Genomic DNA, 19,165 nt, shown 5'->3' on the forward strand with positions numbered 1-19,165 from the left:
ATATCAGCAAGCCCTGCTGATTATCGATACCACACAGGGTTGATTTTTTTGTCCACAAAAAATGCATATATAGACTGCTCCATTCACTCTTTGTTGTGACTGTTTTGTCTTACAGATAAGCAGAAATCCATTATGCTGGGGCATTGTTTGAGCACTGGTAATCTAATTATCTACCTCATAAGTACCAAGCACGGAACAGCTTTAGGCTAATGCCACACAGAGTGGATTTTCAAAATGCCTTTAACCACAGGCTGAGAATCCGCTCCAACACTTTAAAAACCTTCAAATTGTGCCTGCACCTGAAAGCATTGCTTTGGCCAGGGTGGATGCTCATGCAGGGCATTTCAGCTGCAAACTGCTTGAGTATGCAGTTTCGGGCTGCAATACCGTCTGCCTGCACCTGGACCTAAGCATTGATTCTGGATGCAGGCACAGCCTGAAGATTTTTAAAGCGGAGGAGCAGATTCACTGCCTGTGCTTATCCACAGGCCAATAATCTGCCTGTGTGGCAGTAGCCTAAGGCTTATGCCACATCTGGTGAATTCTTAGCCTGTGTCTGCAGGCACATGGAGCAGATTTTGGCCCCAAAATGAGTATGCTTTTCAGAGCAGAAATCGTTTTGTGTGTCTGCATTCAGCCCAATGCAGTGGCTCTGGGTGCAGAGCCAGAAAATCACTGATTCAAGCATATGGGTGAATTCTCGGCCTGTGTTTGTCCAGGTTTACCGTGTGCCACAAGCCTTAGTTTCCCTTTATTGCTCAGGAGATTAAAAAGCATAGGTATTTAATGATTTAAACAAAAGGCAAAATGTTTGTTCAGCCCAAATCCTATTTATTGCACTCGTGTTAATCAAGGGGATATAAAACTAAATTGCTGTTAAAGTGAAGTAAAATGTTCCTTTGCACCAGAAAATCTTTGAAGAACAAATTCACAAAAGTCTGAATGACAATTGTTTTTCCTCTACATCAGTGCTGTCTAACTTCTGCGGTGCTGAGGGCCTGAATTTCTCTCGCATACATGGTGGAGGGACGCTAATGGAAGCCAGTTTTGACCACTCCCCCTTTAAACCACACCCACTTCAAACCACACACATTTGATCACAATGGTGGTAGTGCAGCAAAACCCCAAATGCATGGTCCTCACTGCGGGGATATCAACCGTCATTCATATGTGAATGAATTATATTATGTCATATTAAGACATACCCTTAAATCCATATGCCTCCTCCTCCCCTGTGGATAGCACAGCAACCCCCGGCATATAATTACACACCTTAGGGACCATTTAATGGCTATTTCCAACTGCTAATAAACTCCCACAACAAACCCCTGCCAGGTTCACCTCCCACAGGCAGCATAGGGTAGGCAGAGTATGGCACACACAGGCAGAACTCTGCCTGCCCTATGCTGCCTGTGTGTGCCATACTCTGCCTACCCTGTGCTGCCTGTGTGTGCCATACTCTGCCCTATGCTGCCTGTGTGTACCATACTCTGCCCTACCCTGCCTTTGTGTGCCATACTCTGCCTGCCCTACCCTGCCTGTGTGTGCCATATCCTCCCTGCCATATGCTGCCTGTGTGTGCCATACCTTCCCTGCCCTATGCTGCCTATGTTCCATACTCTGCCTACCCTATGCTGCCTACAAACATTGTACATACAATGTCTGAGGTGTGAACAGGTGAACAATGTGGGTGATTACAGCCTGAGCCTGAGGTGTGAACACTGCAGGGGGGGAACAATGCAGAAACTAAAAGGTGTGAACAACACAGGGGTTTACATTTTTAAACAATACAGGGGGATTACAGCCTGAATCAGAGGTGAGAACCATGCAGGAGGCCAGTTAAGTTCTGTACTGATAGCATTTAAAGCTTACACAAAGTTAAGTCATCAAAGCAGCCAGACAGGTGGGGGCCACATAGAGGGGGGGGTCGCCAGTTGGACAGCACTGCTCTACATCAAACATGTTGGATGCATCAAATTGGATATTACCTCTGCTAAAACACATGTAGAAACATTTATCAGTAAATGATCAGCATTATCTATTTTAGTAGCCACGACAAGTAGCTGCTACTATCAGCCTTATGTGTCTTCACCCTAACTTTTCTCTCTACCCCCCGCCATTGTTCATTTAGCCCTTTAGGGTAAGAATGCATAGAACAGTTCAGTAGATCTACTACCATGGGTGACAAACCACTTTGAGAAGGCTTTCCACTGGCAACAATAGAAGTCACAATAGAAAGCCCTTTGCATCTCTTTAGTAATACGAAGTCGTTGCAATGTTTCCTCCTGCAGGAAACTTTGCACAACTTTGGAAAACAAAGCAATGCAAAGGGCTTTCCAGCAGCGGCTGGTGGAAAGTCTTTTTGGAGCGTTTTTTCAACCATGATAGCAGAGATCTATTGCGGACGACAGAACTGCACCATGGGTTCCTACCCTTACATGCCAGAATCCTTTAATCTTGCCACACTATGGGGAAGATTTATCAAAATATGAGTTTAGAGCTTAATAAATAAAAACTCACCAACATTCTACTCATTCCTATGGGATTTTTAGAAGCACATTTATCAATGGGTGAAAGTCAGAGAGTTAAAATCCCATAGGAATAGAACATGGGTGAGTTTTTATATATTAAGCTCTAAACTCACATTTTGATAAATCTGCCCCTATGTGTTCCCAGTAACAGTTATTTTGTTGCACTAATTAGGAGACAATGGGGTATGTACACACAATTTTTACATTCATTTGGTAAGCATGTTAGCCACAGTGCACACAGCTGCAGGATAGCTGTTAAAATAAGGACTAAGGGCAATGGCACTCTGTTGCTTTGTTACCTGCATGATTTTTCAACCATGGGCAATGTGACAAAATGTCCTAAAGTACCCTTACATAGCTTACCTTGTTGTTTTTGGCCTTACTAGAGTAATCACATTAAGCACCTTCTTCAAATACTTCCAACATTAAGGTTTACTAAAGACAGTTACAGAGCACCTGTTACAATATGGAACATTACAGGGGTTGCTTCCTTTAAAATAAACATTTAGCTTGGTGTAGACAACAGTATTCTGAGTTGCAGATGGTCATCATTTTTCCTTTTTGGTGAGGTTTTGATTGATATTTTTTGTTCTGCAATTCTCAGTTTTGGAATTATTGATTTTCTAGTTGCTTGGATTTAATTACTTGGCAACTAGACAGCAGTTCTAAAATATATGTCAAGAATAGAGGGCCTGAGAAGAAAAATAAGCAATACAAATTAGAATAACAGTAAACATTAAACCACAACATCAGTCTGTTTTTTGGTTGCTGTGGTCAGTGATTGTAACAACCAGAAAGTATTTTAAGTTGCATTCTAAAAAAAATAGGCAGAATAGTAAGGCTAATGATTCAAAGCCATACAAATTAAGTAACGAGCACCAACTGACAGGCTGTATAGGAATAGGTTCATCTACAACATAGTAGAACTTTATGTACAGGTAAGCTTCCCCTTTAATTACTGGCATTGTTTAGCTGCTGCTGACAAATATTAGCAAATGAAGTATGAAACTAGTTTACATAGTAGGCAACTTACTAAGCTTCCTCTTGATGTAGAGGGGACACCAAAACAAATTAATTTTAAAACATTGTGTTATATTTTAACCATTCGTATAAAACCATGATTTGTTATATACTAGTGTAACCCACCGAGCACTGTTATTGGGTGTAGTGAAGTAGTGTAAGTAGTATAAGTTAATGTCTTATGTAGCACTTAGTTGATCTAACCTTTCTAAAACCAGTGGCAGTGTCAAAATATCTGGATATAGCATTGATTACTTGTTAACCCAGAGATGGACTGAAAGTGAAAAAGCCCTTCAAATCCACCAAGCAATAGTATGCATCCAAACACTTTTTGCAAGTATGTTGTGAGATCCTAGCCGAGATCCTAGAGTTGACTAAGTGATATTGGTGTAAAGTGCAGCACCACTAAAATCGATCTACATGCACCCTAGCATACAATGCTTAGAATGACTTGTTGATAATTTTTATAAGTATATTGTGAATAACATATCTCTAATTTGGAAAATAAAATATATAAAATAACATGTGTGTAATTTATTTTTTTGTGTTGGCTTTTTATTTTCTGGCTACAATAAGTTTTGTGTTTTAGCTTCATCTGGCCCTGAAATGATTCTGTTTTAGGAATAGTTAGTCTTCAGCACTCAGGCTCTTTCAGAATTATCTTATCCCATCAGCATCCCATTCTCAAAGGGCAGTTAAGGCTAATGGCACACGAGGCGTAGGGTGGATATTTTCAGCAAGCGTAAAAGCAAATGATGACCATGTCCCATATAGTCCATTTGAATTAAATTATTACAATAAAAAAATGTATTTCATATTTTCATTTTTCTCTGTAATAAAACAGTAGCTTGTACTCGATCCTAACAAATATGAGGAATCCTTGACGGAGGTAAAACAATCCTACTGGGATTATTTAATGTTTAAATTATTTTTTAGTGGATGCCACACATTGCTGATTCTTGACCTGTGGAAATACACAGGCCAGGAATCGGCCTCTATACTGGCCTTAGCTTTCTTCTTTGCCTAGACCCAGAACCATTGTGCTTGAAGTCTTGGAGTATGGGGATCCAAATTATGGAAAGACCCTCTTATCTGGGAACAGCATGTCCCAACAGGGTCCTATACCTGCACTATACAAATTCAACAGCCGTACCCTGTATCAAATACTTGTGGACTGTATGGAGACATATTCTCTGGCCTCCATCCTGCTGCTGATGGCTCAAAAATGAGCATATGGAAACTCACATGTCAGTTTATAGTATACACGTGTATCACATGCAGGAGGATATTACATAATACTGGAAACTGTTGTAGTGTGATGAGTGCTTATATATGCACTGTAGCCCTGTCTCTTCTTTTTTGGATGATTCAGTTTGACATGTTAGGCTGATGCCACACGTGGCGTTTTTACGCTGCGTTTTTTCTCAGCCTAAAAACGCTGCACAAGCCACACAGCCCCTGACTATGGCGTTTTTCAGCCTAGTACTGGTGACGTAGCAAATCCCGTTTCCATGGTGCTAATAGTGCAAAATAGTAAAAAACACTGCGTATTTCAGCTAGGTCTGGCAGCTGCCTTTGTGTATACATAGGAATAGCTTGCTTTGCAAATACTCGCGTATTTCAGCCAACGCTTGAAAAATCCGTGCTAAGGCGTTTTTCTAGCGTATTTCCGCATTGTGTGGTTTGCTTTGAGTCTTTTCAAGTTATTTCTATGTTTGATGATATCGGGCGTTTTTCAGCCGCCGAGAAAATTAGAAAATCCGCAGCGTGAAAACGCCTCGTGTGGCATCAGCCTTAAATTATCTAGCAGCTTGTGCTTCTAATCATGGTGATCTGGCCTGCACTCAGAGGGGGTTACAGTGCCCTTTGAGGCACTCCAGCACAAAATATTGTCAGGAGGAAGGTGAGAGGAGAAATGCAGATTATGCAACAAAGAAAGGTACAGTGGGCCAGATTCAATTCAAACATTTATGGTTTATGGTGTTAAAACTCTGGAAATTAATTAGTAGAAAAAAAATTCTCAAAATTGAATCTCGCTCAGGAAAAATATACCCATCTTTCTGAGCTCGTTTGGTTGGGCTTTGTTTTTTCACAGCTATGTGCTATGTGCTGGATCTCAAACAATACCACAAGTTATTTGCACGTTGCTGTGTCAAGTGAGTGCCATTTGGGAAATATTTTGGATTAAGTGTATAATTCTATAAGTAGCGGAAGCACCGAACAGTGCACCACATTCATATGGCTTTTAATCTGGCTGCACACACAGACTTTTGTATTTCACAGCTACACCTGATTTCAGTCTTTCCTAGCTGATGTAATCTAGAAACACATGACATGAGTTACAAGCTAAAGATGGCTAATTTGTAAGCTAAAGTGCAATAATAATGCACTTCCTGCATGCTGTATAACCTTCATCTTAGTACCATCCCTCTCTGTCACAACCTGACCAGTTTCACATACACAAACCATTAAATAAAAAAATTATGTTTAAACTTCCTGAGTGAAAGGTGGTGACTTTTTAGCCCAAAGGAGTTTTCAGTGTCATTGATTTGAAGTTGTTTCAGGGAGAGGTTTACACTAGCATTTCCCAACACATAGCTGTAAGCAACTCCCTACCTCACTTGCCAAAGGTCATTTTGCAATGCTGGATTTAAATAAACCCAAAACTATAATAGTGACTGCAAAAGCACTGTGTGATATGCAGCCAAGTGTTACTACAGGTTTGGTAGGACCTATTATCCAGAATGCTTGGGACCTGGGGTTTTACAGATAATGGATCTTTCTGTAATTTGGATCTCCATACCTGAAGCCTACTAAAAAAAAAATTAAACATTAAATAAACCCAACCCAAACTTTTAGTTTTCTGGGACATTTATGAAAAGTCATACTTTAAAACTGTGTCAGTGTTGCACGTCTTATTACAAGAATCATGCCCCCCCAGGTCTAAAACTGGTCTATTTCCTTAACTAGATTAGTGCTTAAATACTGCAGTTTTCTTAAATATACTCCTGGGAAAGCAGCAGAATGGTCGTTGAGACTTCTGCGACAATAGGAGCGTGGAAGGTGTCCCCAATATGATTATGCAGCCTGATCTATTAGTGTATGTGGCCACACCAGTCAAGCAGTTAGCAAGGGGGCAACTGTTAATTTTGAAGGAGGAAATTTATATGGTGGGTAACAGGTCTGTAACAGCCCGCATTGGCAAAGAACTGCAAAAATTAAGAATCTGGGGTTTAAAATATCTTACACTAAAAAAACATTGTGCAAGTATTTAGTAATCTTGTCTTGTTTGTTTTCAGAGGCAATTCTCAGCATTGTCTATGGCAGGGTATAATCTGGTGTTTAGTAGCCCTGACAAGTAGCTGCTACTAATTAGCTCTACGTGTCTTTGCCCTAAACACAACTGCAAGGATTAATGTGATATAATACAAACTTTTGACATTATTTTTGGTGGATTTGCACATAAATCTCATTGTATCTATTGGAGTGGACTTGCCTAATGATAATTTATATGCACCTTTTATGACTGCATTTTTAAATCTGACATTGGAAGTTCACCAACATTGCCATTTATTTACTACAATCACCTTTTTGTGATTGGTATCTTACATACTGTCCATATAATTTTTGACACATTCAATGGAGAGGCCCCTCCTAAATATGTGACAGTATATTTAGTAAAACCTGGTTATGTTGGTAGTATTTGATCACTGATTTTGTTAAGGCTGATGCCACACGTGGAGTTTTTACGCTGCGTATTTTCTAATTCTCTCGGCAGCTGAAAAACGCACAATATCATCATCCAAAGAAATAACTTGAAAAGACTCAAAAGCAAACCACACAATGCGTAAATACGCTAGAAAGCGCCTTACCATGGATTTTTCAAGTGTTTGCCGAAATACACCAGTATTTGCACAGTAAGCTATTCCTATGTATACACAAAGGCAGCTGCCAGACCTAGCGGAAATACATGGCCTTTTTTACTATTTCGCACTATTAGCACCATGGAAACGGGATTTGCTACGTCACCAGTACTAGGCTGAAAAACGCCATAGTCAGGGGCTGTGTGGCTTGTGCGGCGTTTTTAGTCTGAGAAAATACGCAGTGTAAAAACGCCACGTGTGGCATCAGCCTAAAGGAGAACAACAACCTCCCCTGCTATAAAAGCCCCCTTAACTGGCCTGCCTCAACCCCCCTCACCTCTCCCCTATCCCACAGTCTCTAACTTTAAAAACTGACCCTATCACTGACTTCAACCTAAAAGAGAAGAGTAGCGCAGCTGCGTACCTGGGCAACATCTTCCCTGCAAGTGAACAGTCTCCGGGTCCCTCTGCCGATACGAACCCTGCAAACATCTGGAAACAGATGTGCTGCGTCTATTTGTATATTTCCTTATCAGGTGTATAGGTGAAGTGCAGCCACCCTATATGGAACTGGGTTTTTAAAACTCCAAACAAGTATATGACAGTATATGACATTCTCCAGGGCAAGAAAGCACCCAATTTCACAATATACAGTATAATAAGGAAATATGTGTATGCACAAAAGTAGATAAGGATAGAAAAAGGAGTGCCTTTTATAAGGAGGAAATAAATGTAGCTCATCTGCTTGGTTGCACCTATTTCTGTATAATCCCTTTAGCCTCTTATCTCTCCATAAGCTATTGTCTCAATGAATCACCTTGCTATTGTAACCATAGCTCAAACTAGTGAACTTGTAAGTGATTAACAACACTTCTAAGTACATTAAATCACTTTGCAGAGATCTGTTTTCACTATGACACGATATATCCAGAGATTCAGTAACAATACATGACCATAAAACATGAAAAAATACAAGCGGTCAAAATTCTTTATAGGCTCTGTATTTACAACAGTATACCTTTTATTTGGTAAGTCTCTCCTTTCCTCTATCTTGGCCATTCATGTCCCATGAGCTACACTGTTTCAAGCAAGCCTGAACTGGGCTTCAAAATAGGCCCTGGCACTTCATATACACAGATGCCCATACAGCCCCCCCCCCCCCCCCCCCCACCATTAGACTGTCTATGGCAGCCCCTATGGCATTTGACAGAATTCACAGATTGTTTTTTGTATGGCTTTGTCCACCAAGAACAAAACATCTATTACTATTTCTATATAAACAAACTTTTTATATATTTAAAGCAATGATAACTAGATATCTTTAGAACAGAAACTTCATAAACCAAATTAAATGTGATTGCTAAAGGGGTACTCTATCTTGCAATCACTTTCCTTTTTTATTTGGATGCAATAAATGTCACTTTTCAAATAGTACTTTAGTCATTGTTTACAGTTACTACCTTGATGACTCCTGTGCACTGCCTGCTGCTGTTCTGTTCAGCTTCCACAATCCTTTGCTTCCGTACAGAATTGCATTTATGTCATGGATTCCAGATGGGTGCAGCTGGCAGATGTGGTAAGATCCCCCCAGTACTTTCACTGTTGCTAGTATCACTGATTTTGAAAGTCTAAAGGTGGCCATACACAGGCAGAAAACCTGTCAATTTGTCCCCTTTAGACGAAATTGGCAGCTTATCCATTCCTGTATGGGGGACACTGACAGGTTTCTTTAGGCCCCAATGGATAATCTGGCCCTGCATATGGGGGGCCAAACAATGTGATCTGGCCATGTATGACCACGTTTAGACTCTGTGTCTAATGGCACATGGGGTGGGTTCTTTACTGGCAAATAGATGCATGAAACTGCCAGTGCTACCTCCCAGTGAATATAAAAAAAAATCAAGACAGTATCCTTTTAAACATTTTGTTATTGTCCTTTGTTTATATAGTGTTGCCCATTCTGCAGTCCTTTACCGAGTCACGTGGTTTTTCACAAACTATGTCACTCAAGCAGTGGGTGGGTCCATCACTTACTAGAAGAGAGCAGCGCTCCAATATCTATTGTTTATGAGGACTAGGGACCAAAAGAGTTTTCTACATTTAAAGGGTGTCTGGAAAACATGCTTTTTGGCTTTCTGAGGTTATGTGTGGGTAATGTGCTCTAACCCAATTTTGCTGCATTTGACCTCTCTGGACTAATGTTCCTAAAACTGAGTTCTAAAAAGGAGCTAAACTGGAAATAATTTGTATACCTTTCCCAACTTATTGAAAAACTAAAAACAGTTTGCAGTATGCCCCCCCCCCCCCTAAAAAAAAGATCACATCCTGGAAAAAAAGGTTGCTGCTATGGGAGAGTCAGTCAAACTCCTACATTGTGCCACCTAGGGTCCACACACTTGTGCCCATGGCATCAGTCAGTGCAGATTCTGCACTACATTGTTTTCCATTTTAAAAACAAGCCCCTTTCATTATCTTCCAGTCTGTCATTCATACCTTTGCTTGGTTTCTATTGTGTCTATTGACACAGAACAAAAGGGTAACTCAAAAGCAACAAGAACAAACAAAGTGCAAATCAATTTAGAATCCCACTGCCTACACCATAACACCATACTACAAAAATGCAAATCTGAGGTGAAGTTTAAAATTTTTTAATTGAATTTAAAATAAACCTCATTAATATCAGATATCAGAATGGCCAGTGACAGGGTTGAAGCCTTGATGTGGTGTTACTGCTCACATGTACTAATATGTGCTAATTCAACCAATTATGCGGGTTTGGTATTGTTGAATTATCAGGATTGCAATGTCTTTGGTGAAAACAGAATTTATTCTGGTACAAATAGAGTTTAAAGATGTTGTAAACCCAAATACAAAAAGGCATTGTGGGAAATGGAGTCTTGGCTGCAAGAGTTGATTATTGCAACACTGTTTCAGAGGTACATGTAGTAGGAACCAGCACTGTTGGGAATAGCCTGCATATCTACATGCTTCTCTTCTTCATGTGAACATTACAGATTCACCCTTCTATTTGCAAACTGCTTGTGTGTGAGAATAATACAAATTCAGACTTTTTTGGCATATGCTCTTGAGCTGAATGTTTTCTGGGATATTAAAAATATCAAAAAAAGTGAATCTAGCAGTGTATGACTATCTTAAGAAAGTTGTAATCCCAAAGAATGCTCAGGTTCCACACCTTTTTCTGCAAATACTCCTGTGTGCCACAGCCAGGCAGTTAATGGTCTATCACAGCATTGTCCAGCTGGTGCCCTAAAAGATATTACTGTGATGCTTAGTGACTTCTTTACATCACTGCCCTGGATACAACAGTATACAACTTTTTAATCTCGGTGGTCACTGAATCTTGCTTTTGATATTCCTTCAGTCAGGTACCATGCAAATATCATACACACATGGGACATAACTTCAGAGTGAGGCAGCTGTCTGCACTGGAAAAAATAGTTAAAGTATTAATGAAAAGGAATAAAGATAAAGAGAAAAGGGTGGAAAGAGAACATAAAGAAAAGTGTAGACAGGATGCAGTGGAGCCTTACTTTGTAGGCATGAATAAACAATTGAGTAGTGAGAAACAATTTTGCACATGGGAATGCAAATGTTATGAAAGAAATTGAGTTAGTACCCCCTGCTTCTATATAATGTACTTGGGGTGTCAGTGACTATTGCCCCTAACTATAAATGTATTTGTGGTGCCATAGCTTTGGTCTACCCAGATCCAAGTTGGGACTGGGCACCTACAGAAACTGTACCAGGAGTGGATAGACTGCACAAGTTCCTCAGGGCAGGAATTTCAGTTATCCCCAAAGCTGTTTTACATTCTATTTCAACAGTTATATAAAGTTTGATATTGCTGCAAAACTGTTTGTGATTATTCCTAGTGGAAAGTCCCTTGAGGTGTGCTCCTCAGTGTCCACTAGGTGGAGGCACTGCGCTAAAATCCCAGTTCCCAGTATCTTAAAATTCAAAGACAACGAAAATCTCCTGTACTAAAGCCTATATACAGCCCAAATTAAGCGAGTGTGCCAAGAAAGGGTTACAGGTACTAACAGGCCCAGAGTGGCAATCTTTAGATTCAGATCTGACAAATGCCCGAGGGACGGTTAGATGCCAGATATCACTATTTATTGGGGCCACATTTGGGCCTCTCTGTTCCTGAAATGCTAGGGCCTGTTTTGAATCCCAGTCCAGACCTGGGCACTAAAGTGGGTTCACATAGGAACTTTCCATCAGCCCTTACATTAACTACATTAGCACTTACTGCTCTAGCCCTATAATGTATTCTGTTTCAAGTTCCCAAAGAGGAGGATCTAGAAAATCCGAGCTTGTAATTACGTTAAGTAACTATTACCTTTTAATTTAAATATTCTGTGCAGAGACCACGCACTTGTCATTATTATACAGAAATTACATACACATTCCTTCCAAATATATTGTGAGAACTGAACTCAGGCCTACAAGACCTACAATACTAACTCAGCACTACCAGACAGCAGGACTAACCAATGAGCTTCAGGCCAATGGGGGTTAGGATTCCTGCTGGCCATGCCACCACTTCCTAATCCAAATCCTCTTATAAAAAGTATACAAAAATGTGCTTTTAACGATAGTTTCGTTTGTCATTACGTCAAACTCGTGTTTGGGTGGAGGACCCTATACCCCATAAATACGACCGGTTTACTAACATGCACTAACAAACACATCACATCTAAGTCCCGCTGGGCTTTACCTATCCGTACTGATTGAATAGGTAGAGCCCCATGTGATTTGATCACATGAATATCGTTTCCGCAATGCTCAGTCTCAATACCGCTTTGTTCCCAAACTGTACTTCCGCTTCCGCTGTGACGCGTATTGTGCGCCGGGCGCCTCATATTGATTCGGGATCGTGCCGGGACCTCAGTACCTTGATTTCTCTTGACAACTGTAAGGCGGCACCGAAATCATGATCACTTCTGCCGGTAAGGAAGGATAGTAATGTGGGACAAGCGGGAAGGAGACACAGGGTGAGACAGGGGGGAAACGGCTCAGAGTTGGAAGCCTTGAATCCGCTGACTCATTGCCCGGTGCGAGGCCTGTAAATGAGACCACTGTAGAGTAACCGGAGCTTTAGAAACCCGCTTGTAAATGACATTAAGCACTTTGGGTATTAGACTGTAGATGGAAGCACAAAAGGCAAAGCTGGGACTTTCTGTAAGTCACTAACTGGTGGCAGCGCTTCTGTGATATTGTGCCCTGTCATGGGCTGATGTGTGACTGAAGCCCTCTTGTTAGTAGCTGCTGGGCACTGGCGTGTGAGGAAAATATACAGTTGTGTGACTGGTCTGATACATCAGATTTATTTGATAGAGGTTTTCCACCAACCCGAAAAGTGGAGCTTCCCTTGGCTGACACCAGGCTTCGTATGACTGTGTGTGTCTGTGTGGTATGACAGTCAGTACTTCGTATTTATTTTCCATGGTATCAAGTACACACAGAATAGATAAAGAGCAATTTTAAGGACTCAAAGGAGAAAGAAAGTCATGTTGGCATTTTACTGCCAATAGATTTGCCACATTAGTGCCACCTAGAACAATATATTTATTCTGCAGAAACCATTACCATACCTGAGTAAACAGCCCCAGAAGTTGTCTCTGATTGCAGCTGCCATTTTAGCTTGGTGTTCATAGCTTCCTGCTTGCAGTCTAGCCGTTATAGCTCAGATGACACATTGCTAAAGGGCGTGAGTGAGTTTTATAAGTTCTTATTGGAGGGGAAAGCAGGAGAGAACTGTGCAGATTTTGGCCCCAGGAATGAAGAAATTTTCTGAAAGAGTCAAACACCCTAACACCATGTTTACAAAAAAGGAGATAAGAAATCCTGTGTTTCTTTTGATAGAGTCAGTGCAGCGTTTCTGTGAGTGCTTATGGCTGTATTTACAAAGACCTTTCTGATAAATCTTACTTAGTTTTTTCCCTTTTTTTCTCCTTTAAAGGAGAATGAAACCCTTGAAACAAGTATGGGTAGAAATGTCTTATTTAGTTTAAATACTGTATAACATTCCTTGTCTACTTCTTGGTTAAGCTTTAGTCTTCCTTTAAGCTAGAATTAAGCTTTTAATATTCAGATCAACAGGTTGTTGCTGCAGTGAGACTCGGATTTTATATTTTTCTTCTGTCATACCTTCTTGTGCTTTTAATAAATAGTCACATGACTTCGCTATTGTATAAACTAAGTGTACCCTGCAGACCTCCACCTGTTAAAATCTAAGTCAAAGTATCCACTGACAACAGGTTAAGAGTTGTACTTCAGCAATTCAGTATTGTAAAACTCGTGCTAACAGGAGAAACTTTAATCTTTTTTTTGAAACTTGAATCTTTTAATTGGGATCAAACATTTAAAATGAAACTTTGGCACATAAATTTAAAATGTTATTCACTTATATGCTTATGTTATGCTTACTTATATGTTTTCTGGAGTTAAAGCAATAATATGCTGTGTCATCCGTTGTGTCTGTGGAAGAGCAGGGATGTTAAGGAAAAGAATAAATGTTTCTGCTTCCTCAGCATGTATATGCCATTACAATCTAGTATTGACCCATGTAGTTGGGTTAGGTACAAAAAACTTAATAGTAATTATTTTTTTATTGTATATTTTTGTGCAATACAACATTCTTGTGATCCAGCATTATGCATTGTTTGCTATTTTTGCAGCCGGAATCCTTTCTCTGCTGGATGAAGAAGAGCCACAACTAAAGGTATAAAGGCACAGTTTGTGTAGCAAAGCTAAAGCACACAGTAATGTATTTAGACATGTAGATCATTTCCTTTGGTACATTTTAAGGAAAAAATCCCTGAATAGTATTTTATTGCAGAATCTGTAATTGTGAATCTCCTGAGGGCACACAGTGTGTGCTGGATAAACAATCTTAGTGAATGCAAAAACTGTCCTGGAGATTTTTTACTATACACCAATATCTGCATTTTCCAGGGATCTACGATATATGTACTCCTTTTTAACATGGATTCAATGAATAGGACTTCTTGCCTATTGTTTTAGTTCTTGATCTAAACAGGGCAAATGGGGAATGAAGCCAGTCCATGTTTGGTCTCCCCAAGATAAATAATTGGATTGCGACTGCACGGATAAAAGAAGTTATGCAAGGGGGTTATCTGTGCACTGGTAGTCTAATTATGTACCTTGCCAAAGACCAAACACAGAGTAGCTTTAGTTTGACTTAGCACAAAAATCACAAAAAAACATAGATTTCTTTTTTTGTGAATAAAGCATAGGCAAAAAGTATGCTCAGACCAAGCCCTATTCATTGAACTCATTTCAAAAAGGGATTAAGAGTTACTGGTAAGGTAAGGTAATAAATTATAACACACAGTTTATATAACAGAAATAATGTAAAGACTGTTATACTACACTTTATGATCAAATGTTGCAAAGGCATTTAAGTATATCATCACAATATATGCTTTTTATTTGTGTGACAAACATTATAGGATAAATGAAATTACGGTAATTGTTTGCACAAATTGTAGATCTTGCAGTTGTTTAAGGTGTGTCTAAAGTACTAAGTATATTTTCTTTGTTTTACAGGAATTTGCATTGCACAAATTGAATGCCGTAGTTAACGATTTCTGGGCAGAGATCTCTGAGTCTGTGGATAAAATGTAAGTCACTGTGATAATTGTCAGTGTAGAGGGGAGCCATACTAGGTCTATGAACAGAGCGATATAAAAAACCTTTTCTTTGGCAGAAGGAATATATATACACAGTAGAACCCCCATTTTACGAAGGAAAAAATTGTAAAATCTGGGAAAATATAAAATCATGGAAATGTATCAAGACAACTTATTCTTCAAGTACTCAAAGGATATAAACACAGGAGTCCGTTTTACTTTGAAATACAATATTTACTGTGTTAATAACTAAGGATGCACTGAATCCAGGATTCGGGCCGGAATTCTTGCTTTTTCGTCAGGATTTGATTTGGCCAAGATTCAGACTTTTTCAGCAGGATTCGGATTCGGCTAAATCCACACTCCTGGCCGAACCGGAACCTAATCCAGAAAATCGTGTGACTTTTTCTCATGTCTCATGTAACCATTGAAGTTAAAAAAAAAAAAAAAGTTTGCCACGATGTGCGTGCAGTGACATTTGACCCTTACATACCCTAATTAGCATATGCTAAGTAGGATTCAGATTCGGTCCAGTATTCCATCAAATCTTTTATGAAGGATTCGGGGTTCGCCCAAAGCAGAAAAAAGTGGATTTGGTGCATCCCTATTAATAACAAGGGTTAAGCAGTGCAGCATTAATGTTACACTATGGGTGGGGGCATGTTAAAGGCCTCTCTGCCAGTCAGATGCACAACCTAAAGCAGTAATCCATTTGTGTATGGCTGTATGAGGTGCAGACTAATGGGTATTCAGTATTTACAGACAGAACCATGGCAAAGTATGCATCTGGTTAGTGTTTTCACTAATAATAACATTCACAGCATTTTCAGGGAACATTATGACAACATTTTTATGTAAAATCCTGAAAACCATGATGTCAACTTAGGGAAAAGCACCCAATGAAATGCATTATAAATTGGTGGGAGCACAAAAGAACTGCAGGAAAACTTACTGGAAAAATCAGGTTATTTTTCACGGCTGTAAATAGGTCTTGCCAATCAGGAAAGAATAATGGAAAGGTTAGTTTGTTTTATGAAGGGTATTTGCCTGTTCCAATTTGAGGTTGTGTGGCCAAGAAGGCATGATTATCAATCAGGGAAGAATGTGAGAATTAGTGTTTTAGGTACATGCAGAAGTATTGGTTTATGCGATTACACCTATTAAACATCACACTTTTAAATAGGGAGTCATTTTTTGGAAAAAGTTATGATCTGTTTTTTTTCTACATTGAGCCAGCCTGATTAACTCTTGGACTGGTTTTAGGGCTGTCTCTCTAATGAGAGAGATGACCACCCAGAGCCTGTTGTGACCACACTAGCATTGATTATCTCATGCAGAGAATCCGGTGGCCCATTCCTCCTATTACAAACCAGTTACAGGGTGAGAGGGAGCAGAATTGCATCAGTTGCACTTTAGTGTGCTAAGTAGATTGGCTAGGTATTCTTAGATTTATCCACTGTGTACCCAGCTATATCCCTTTTATTATTTTTCATGTTTTAACATGCCTTGAGGTCATCAACATTAAAATTCAATATTCTTTTAAAACCTTATCCTTAGCCATCAGTAGAACACATATATAGCTTTCTGTACTATTATAAATCCTATAGTTAATGTTAACACTGGGTTTTTCTCTTTTCTTTCTTTTTTTTTTTCCAGTGAAGTGTTGTATGAAGATGAAAACTTCAGGAGTAGGCAGTTTGCAGCTCTTGTGGCATCTAAAGTATTTTACCATCTTGGGGCATTTGAGGAGTCCCTGAACTACGCTTTAGGTGCTGGGGATTTATTTAATGTAAATGACAACTCTGAATATGTGGAAACAATTATAGGTAAGTAAAATTGCCAGGCTGAGCCACAAAGAATGATGGCTGTGCCCTTTCAGAAAATTTTGTACTGGAACATTTTAGTATTTGTTCTTACGTAGACCTCTTGAACGTGTTGTATATACATAAAAGGCACCTCTGGTCTGTTTAAAGGCAAAATATGTTGAACCCAATTTAATATAAGCTCATTAGGCTTAAAAAAGGTGTAACCGCCCTTTTGTGCAGGAAGAAAATGAACTTTTATTCATTTTTGTTCATTTACATACATGAGGAAACCATGTAAGTGGGGAAATACTTGACAGGCAAGACAGGTACTTAATATAAAAACTATTTTTTTTTTGGTGAAGATACCTTTTAAGGAAAACAGAATTTATGACTTGGTTTGCTTAGATCTGTAATGCCATTATTTTGTCATAATTAGTAGAAGTATAAGGGTTCCATGCTATTACTTCTACCTAATCATACTGTTTATCCTCTAACATGAATCATTAATTAGGATGATATTGCAATGTTTGATGTCACTAAAAAAACCTGACTTTTCTTCTGCCCAGCAAAATGCATTGACCACTACACCAATACCTTTTAAGGAAAACAGAATTTATGACTTTTGGTTTGCTTAGATCTGTAATGCCATTTTTTTTGTCATATTTAGTAGAAGTATAAGGGTTCCATGCTATTACTTCTACCTAATCGTACTGTTTATCCTCTAACATGAATCATTAATTAGGATGATATTGCAATGTTTGATGTCACTAAAAAAACCTGACTTTTCTTCTGCCCAGCAAAATGCATTGACCACTACACCAAACAATGTGTGGAAAATGCAGAGCTTACTGATGGTGAGAAGAAGCCAATAGATGGGCGACTGGAAGGGATTGTGAACAAGATGTTCCAGCGCTGCCTGGATGATCACAAGTATAAGCAAGCCATTGGTATTGCACTGGAGACACGCAGGCTAGATGTGTTCCAGAAAACCATCCTAGAATCGGTAGGCTCTGGGACAACATTTCAGACTTTACATTTTCTGACATATCTGAGTTTGCTGTGTGTGCATTGCTGTCTTCTTCTTGTTTTAGAATGATGTCCCTGGAATGCTGGCATACAGCTTGAAAGTATGCATGTCCCTCATGCAGAACAAGCAGTTCAGGAATCAGGTACTTAGAGTTCTGGTCAAAATCTACATGAACTTGGAGAAGCCAGACTTCATTAATGTCTGCCAGGTAACTGAAGCTTTTTAACTTTTTTTTTTAAAATAAATTATAATTATTCTGTTCTCTGTAAGAATTCATTTAACAAGTTATTTACAGTTTTTCTTACACTGTTAAAAAAGAAAGAAACTGTTGTAATGCACCATGACTAACAAAACCAATAAAAATTGTCAGTTTAAAAAAAAAAAAAAAAGCTATTGAATAAAACTGTCTGACTAGACTTTCCAACTTCCATGTACTGTATCTGATGGAATAATACATTCTTTATTCCTTACTGTCCAATTTGCTCCTTGTAGTGCCTTATTTTCCTGGATGACCCACAGGCAGTAAGTGATATACTAGAAAAGCTGGTGAGAGAAGACAATCTTCTTATGGCATATCAGATCTGTTTTGACTTGTATGAGAGTGCCAGTCAGCAGTTCCTCTCATCGGTTATACAGAATCTGCGTACAGTTGGAGCCCCTATTCCATCTGTGCCAGGCTCCACCAATACTGGCACTGTTCCAGGGGCTTCAGCAGACAGGTATGTGACCCTGGTTGTAGGTTAAGAGAGCACTATGCGTAGAGTAAAAGATGTATGATTATTAGTATCACAATATAAAGACTTTGTTGACTCCTCTGGACACATTCATGGTCGCATATTTTTACCTCATTCTTATTTATGTAGATAAGTTTGACTGAAAATAATAATAATAAATGCTTATATAGGGAAAATGTAACCCATATTGTAAAACATAAAGGTATTGTCACCTTGGAGTTCCATGACCATGTAAAGGCGTATGATTAAGGGCCGAGTGCTTTAAAGGAGAAGGAAAGGCAAAATCTATTAAGCACACTATTAAAAAGTACTACTATTGCTGTGTAAAATCGCTATATTCCTGGCTTGCCTAATGAAAGATTTACAAAGATACACATGCTAGAACTTACATGCTTGTTTCAGTGAACGGCGCCGCCATCTTATCCAGCATGTCTGAATGGGCTGAAAAGTACAAGCCGGCTCCCTGCTCCTGTTAGAAAGTTTCTGCAGCTCCACAAATTCCCCCT

The 19,165-nt window shown here is 39.3% G+C and overlaps 1 protein-coding gene across 2 annotated transcripts in view; it reads left to right on the forward strand.

Annotated features, from left to right (window-relative positions):
- Positions 1-12,246: 12,246 nt before the first annotated feature.
- Positions 12,247-19,165, forward strand: part of psmd1 (proteasome 26S subunit, non-ATPase 1) — a 55,421-nt gene continuing 48,502 nt past the window's right edge. Inside the window, exons 1-7 of one of the 2 annotated variants that reach the window (XM_012962858.3) lie at positions 12,247-12,387; positions 14,119-14,162; positions 15,011-15,084; positions 16,750-16,919; positions 17,696-17,901; positions 17,990-18,133; positions 18,418-18,644. In XM_012962858.3, the coding sequence (XP_012818312.1) occupies positions 12,372-12,387; positions 14,119-14,162; positions 15,011-15,084; positions 16,750-16,919; positions 17,696-17,901; positions 17,990-18,133; positions 18,418-18,644 (881 nt within the window). In that variant the 5' untranslated portion in view covers positions 12,247-12,371. The remainder of the gene's footprint in view (positions 12,388-14,118; positions 14,163-15,010; positions 15,085-16,749; positions 16,920-17,695; positions 17,902-17,989; positions 18,134-18,417; positions 18,645-19,165) is intronic. The other variant, NM_213702.2, reaches the window with a different exon arrangement.

Source organism: Xenopus tropicalis, chromosome 5, assembly GCF_000004195.4.
Source record: "Xenopus tropicalis strain Nigerian chromosome 5, UCB_Xtro_10.0, whole genome shotgun sequence".
NCBI classification, from domain to species: Eukaryota; Metazoa; Chordata; class Amphibia; order Anura; family Pipidae; genus Xenopus; species Xenopus tropicalis.